General features: G+C 50.3%; 2 protein-coding genes across 2 annotated transcripts; both read left to right on the forward strand.

Moving 5' to 3' along the window:
* Positions 1-398: 398 nt before the first annotated feature.
* On the forward strand, positions 399-4,796 carry TEOVI_000082100 (uncharacterized protein; the record flags this gene model as incomplete). Its single annotated transcript, XM_067224152.1, has 1 exon — positions 399-4,796. The coding sequence occupies one exon, from the start codon at positions 399-401 to the stop codon at positions 4,794-4,796; it is 4,398 nt and encodes a 1,465-aa protein (XP_067080253.1).
* Positions 4,797-5,407: 611 nt separating this feature from the next.
* Positions 5,408-5,650, forward strand: TEOVI_000082200 (uncharacterized protein; the record flags this gene model as incomplete). Its single annotated transcript, XM_067224153.1, has 1 exon — positions 5,408-5,650. One exon carries the CDS (start codon positions 5,408-5,410, stop codon positions 5,648-5,650), a length of 243 nt encoding a protein of 80 aa, XP_067080254.1.
* Between the last annotated feature and the right edge of the window lie 203 nt (positions 5,651-5,853).

Genomic DNA, 5,853 nt, shown 5'->3' on the forward strand with positions numbered 1-5,853 from the left:
CGTTTGTGCTTGCGTGCGTCGTCTATTCCGCGAGCACCGCCTCTACAAGGGAGAGGATTGCTGGAGTTTACGCGCATCGCTTGACTTCAATTTGCTTATTCACATCTTTACTTTTGGTGTCTCACTGTCTTCCTTGTTCTGCGCAGACTATTCATCCTTCTCCCTTGTGTGTGGATCAAACACTGGATACGACTGGCACGTATGTTTTCAATTTTGCGTTTTTTGCTTGCTCGCTGTTCTTTTTTTTTTCTTCCCCCTTACCTCTATTACCTCGCTCCTTCATCGGTTACTGTTATCATTGTCATCGTCATCATCCACAAAGGAGGAAGCAGTTTCAATACGTACCACTTTTGACGAACCCGCATCCGGGGTTGACCGTTGTAGAAAAGAAAGGGGAAATGGCAACGCTTCGGTTCAACCTCCCAGCGCTCAATGAGTATCAGTGGCGTAATTTGTACCTCAAGAAGTACGGCTCGTGTACGTACGGGCCGCCGATGCCGAAACACGAGTACCGAATCGACCCATGTACTGTAGAATGGCGGCGTAAGAGGGAGCAGGAGGTGTGGAAAAGTACCACAGGTCAGGGAGACGAGAATAGTCGCAAGCTGGGCGGTGGCGACATCACCAGCAGGATGTTACAGACGTCGGATTATATGGATGCGAGCGACGACGGCCGTATGGCTGAGTTTTCAGGAACACACAACGGAGATTCAGATGGGGAGTCACTCTACAAGGAAGCGAGCACATATGACAACCAACTTTTCACGACGGATATGTTCGCGTTCCTCAGCTCCGGTGATAGTGATTCACAATCATCAACCATGTCAGAAATGTTCACATTCTTACCACAGAACGGGTCGCGGAGCTTCCCCACTCGGCTGCCTACAGTCTCAGAATTTACTGCAGCTGACTCACTAATTCCAGCTAGAGAAAGTCGGAACACAAAACCGGAAGATTCAATTTTGAAGTCCAATGATCTCGTTCGACTGCAGCGCGAGACGTGGCAGCTGTTGATGGATGACCGCATAATGATGTGGTTTGAGCGTGAGGTCAAGGAGCACGGACGCATTGCCGCAAATGTGCAAAAGAAGCTACTTGAAATCGTCACAAAAAAACCTGACGCTCACAGCGATGTGACCACAAGATCGAGCGCCAGTGAAAAAAAGAAGGCACAGGAGCCTCCTGCAGAACTTCCGTTCAGTTACGTGCATGAAACAAAACCGGAATCCAGTGAAGATGAAAAACTGATGCAAACACTAGAGAAGTTTTCACCCTTCTTTGCTGTTATTTCGCCCCCTGAAGTACTACAAAGGGTGGCATCACAAGTCTCGACATCAAAGGGGGGAGAGGTACTTAGTGGCACCTCCAACACTATTGGGCTTCCAATATTTAGTCAGTACCACACTTGGCGAGAGACCTTTGAATTTAGACAAACGTGGCGTTTGGCGCCATTCAGCTTTTTTCTCATCCACGACAGCAGTTACAACCATGCGCAGATATGTGCACTGTACATACTGTTAGATGTAATCTGCCGAACATCCCATACTCACACGGCGGAATGCGCGATGAATGAGCAAAGCCGCCAACTTATGGCTGAGAGACGGGTACGGCGACGACGGAGTGCCAAGACAGACGACGTGGTGCGAGCACAGTCGTGTCCGTTGGTGCTTATACAGCAGTTGACGGAGGACATTCTCCTCGCGTACGAGCAGAGCTCCGCCCGCACGGCATTGTCTGCGGCACTCCAAGTCTTGCGTTTTTTAACAAATATAGTTCTTGATGCCTGCACCGCATCTCGTTTCGTAAGTCCCGAAGCACTTCGACGGCAATGTGGATTCGATGGCGACCCTAATCCCGCCGGCACCACTACGGCGGAAAGTGTTGCAAGTGTCAGTGTGAGCATCGTGCGCGATGATGAGACCTCCTCCCTGCGCCGACGACGACCGCAGCCTTCCCCCCTGAACGAAGTAGCAAGGGGGTTAGGGATCGCTGAATGCAGTGTCGATGGTGATGACGGGGTCAGGGACCGCCAAGCGCCCACGGAGGACGAAGAAAATATGTATCGAATGGACATCAATAGCTGCATTGCCTCAATACCTTTACAGCACCTAAATGAGTCTAGTTTCGAGCAACTCTTCGAACTGGTTTATTGGTTTGTGGATGCTCCAACTGCCAACAGTACAGTTACGGAGAAGGTGACTCAGGGACGAATCACATGGGACGCGAAAGCTCCAAGCTCACCGACTGCCACTGCGGGGGGGCCCACATCTGGAGAGCGCAGCCGAGGTGCCCCAACATCCCCTGCAGCTGACACGGGTAGCCCCACGAGGCGTGACGGAGCTGGCGCCCAACAACGGGCACAGGACTTCGAGGCCACTGCGTCTGTTGTGGAGGCCATTGTACGTTTCGAGACAAACATGACCTTTAACTTGAATGCGCCAGTGGATGATCCCTACTTTTCTCCTCTTGCGGCACAGAGTACGAGAAAAAATTCAAAGAAAAAAGAAGGTGAACGTCGAGCCGCGATTCAAGCAACGCCCGCGGCTGCCCCGAACAATGAGGCAGGGGTGGCAATATTTAGAGTGTCACTAACCTTTGTAACGACGTATATACGGCTTCACGGCGCAACCTGGTTAAAGGAACTGCTGAATCGACTTTTCAACATCCTTCGTCGGGAGAGTGTCCTACTGTACCTGAACGACTCCGACTTCAACATCAATCAAGGGCTTTCCGCCCGAAAGAAAAACTCGTCTTTTCTGAGCTGGGGTGCCAAGCGCTTCGCCGCATACTCTTCGTCTGTGCAAGATAGCGGCCTCTCAACATCTTCAGGGGACTGGGATTCGACGCTGCAGGGAAAATTGGAGAAGCTTGAGCAACTAATATGCCAGGACATAGGATATGTTATGGGGGAGTTCTTTAGTTCGTTGCATGGAAAGCGTGCCATAACGCGCCTTCCGCAGGCAATATCTGTCATGTTAACGGACTATTGCTCGACTATTCATTTACATCTTCTTAATCAACGGACACCCATGGAGTATTCGCATGAACCACCCGCGGTGCGTGTGAAGAAGTATTTGGCAGAAATGCGTCAAAGGCGCGTAACTGGCGGGTTAGCACTTGGACCCCAGGGAAAGGGGCAAGGAGTCGCGGAGGACACGCTTATCCACAATGTGGGATGCCATAGATTGGCGAAATTTATCCTTTTTGACTGTTGGATTTTGCCAGCACTTAACAACGCCGTCGCCTTTGGTTATCTCCCCGAAGATGCACCTCATCACCTTCGGTCAAACGTTAACGCCTTCACGCGTTACCTAAAGATAATTGTAAATGCCCCGTTCGCCAGTAGGTGTCGTCCAGGACCTGCTGCAAGGGATGTCTCGCAATTTCCAAGTTGTGGGACGAGGAAGCCTGTGGCAGAAAAGAAACTCCAAGCCTTCGATGACGTTGCACACGCGTGGCGGTGCAACACTCTGAGGCTCCCGTCCAGGATTACCGGGATTTACAATGCTTGTACAGGTTCCCTCAACCGGTTAACAAGAGACACCACGGCGGAGGATGAAAAGCCTAACAAACGCCGAGCGGCGGCTTCTACGTCCTTTAGTAAAATGACGCTGACCAAAGTGATCACTGGGGACATGAGCAGCTCCATCGACCGGGTACGAGAGACATGGAGCGAGAAATTCACTGCGCTAGATACCCTCAATGCGTTCCTTGACCTGAATAGTAATAGTTTAGACTGGGGAGAGGTGCACGATGACGATGTAGATATGTCGCCGTCACAGATTTTGAACATCTTTTGCGACCGCGCCTCATATGATATCTCAACGAAGATCGTTGTTTCCGAGTTCACAGTGTCTCCTTCAACGTCAGCGGCATGTATCAGTAACATTTATTCGCTTATGTCTGGGCAGCATTACTTAGTGCGGAACGCGTGTCTCTCCGGTACACTTGTTGGGCGATTCAAGTCATCACCCTACCTGGCGTGTCTCATCGGAGTGCTAACACACCCGTACATGGCCGTACAAGTGGCAGAAAACGTTCTCCGCAACAGCCGCGCACTCTACAACGCTCTCATGACGCCCCTAAACGACGAAACACTGCTTTCCATGATGTCCTCCCTAGTGTCGGGTAAGAACAATACGGTTTTAATGGACACGAATCAGCTCGTAACGGCGGTGGCGGCTCTTCCCTTTAAGGCGCGACCGGGTTCGGCCGACAGGTCTAATTCTACCAGTGAGACACCGGATATGGCACGGGCCAAGTTATGGCAGAACACAGCACAAATTCTGTTGGAAAGGCGGTCGCTTGCCACCACAGGCGCCAGGCATCCATCGCATGTGCTCCGCCGGCTCATTGCGAAGGTGAGGGCCCCCGCTGATCCAACAGACGTGTTGAAAAATACCTCTCTCGCGATGGAAAATGAGGTGGGACACGCTCCCCTCTGCTTTGACGCATGGTGGCGGGCTATGGTTGTGGCACTCACGGTAAAGGCAATGAATGTGATTGAGGAAAGCAGTGGGGCAAGGGCCATGCAGTGGGAACAATGGTGCGAAGTGAAGGTAAATGACATGCAGAAGGAGTTCCGTGGACTCTGTGCCTATTTGTCAAAGCACAAGTCAGCGAAGACATGTATTCCCGAGGATAAGATAATGTCGTACTGTCGAGACGGGACCACCACACGGCCAAAACCTGCAAAGCAGGAAATCAGCCAACCACAGCGGGTGAAAAGTGCCCAAGAGAAACGAAGCGTGTCACGGAGTAAGCATAGAGCCAAAAAAAAGAAGGCGACGAAGTGATAACCAGCAAAAGAAGAATACACCCAAGTGTGTCGTAAAGAGGGAAGAATAGAAGTAGCTGATGAGGATCAGTGGCGGAGGAGAGTTGTAGGCTGTAATGATTTATATTGAGACGGGCATACAGATGGGGAACAGCGCCCCAACCACGTATATCAGCCACCCCAACACTAGGGCCTTTACTTCGTTTTTGTTGGTGGTTCCATTTTGAATTCTCTTTTGGTCGCAGGTACTTGAAAAAGACGTGATGGCCTTTGCTCAGTGATGAAATATATATATATGCAGTGGAAGGGACCTGACGATGGCATGTTTACACCTTAGCGAAATCTTTCTTGAAGGATCCTAGTTTGTACATTTACCTTCTTCAAGCGCCTTTTTTTTTTTTAACAGCGTGGATGTACATTCAACCGGATGGACTGGCGCACCAGTACGGTGCTTCACAATGGGTTCAGTACCTGTTTGGAGATAAGGCTTATTCGATGAAGGAACCACGCTTTATTCCCCCCTCGTTTTTTTGCCTGTATTTGTGTTGTGCCGCGTTTTCAAGGCCCTTCTTTCCTCCTTCCTTTTGCAGTTTTTTTCTCCGATTAGTGGAGCGATAGTGCCACGAGCTCATGAAGTACCGACAATGTTCTCTGACCACTAAAAGCGGAGGAAAAGACTTAGGGATGCGGACGGATGCGATGGTGCAGCGGTTACGTGAATCAGAAGTGTTGCACTACACAACGTGCCTTAACGCATTGGAAAGCGTTCGGACGCTTCAGCTTTGCAATGAGGCATTAACTACGTGGCATTGCCTACAGCGTGTGAACGCGAGCACCGTCTCTCCTCCTTCCCTTCATAATGTGGGCCTATAACTGGTGGAAATATGTGAAGGCGACCTGTTCTCACTTCGGCACGCGAGTGCATCAGAAGCTAGTGGTGCTGCGCAAATATATATATATTTATATACATATACTCCTTTTGTTGTTGCTCATACAAAGAGAAACCTCAGTGCGGAAAACACTCCACGTGCGTCTACGGTCGCTACCTAACGGTTTCATTGTTATTCTTTTTTTTT

Source organism: Trypanosoma equiperdum (genome assembly GCF_001457755.1).
Source record: "Trypanosoma equiperdum strain OVI genome assembly, contig: ctg_245, whole genome shotgun sequence".
Classification (NCBI taxonomy): Eukaryota; Euglenozoa; class Kinetoplastea; order Trypanosomatida; family Trypanosomatidae; genus Trypanosoma; species Trypanosoma equiperdum.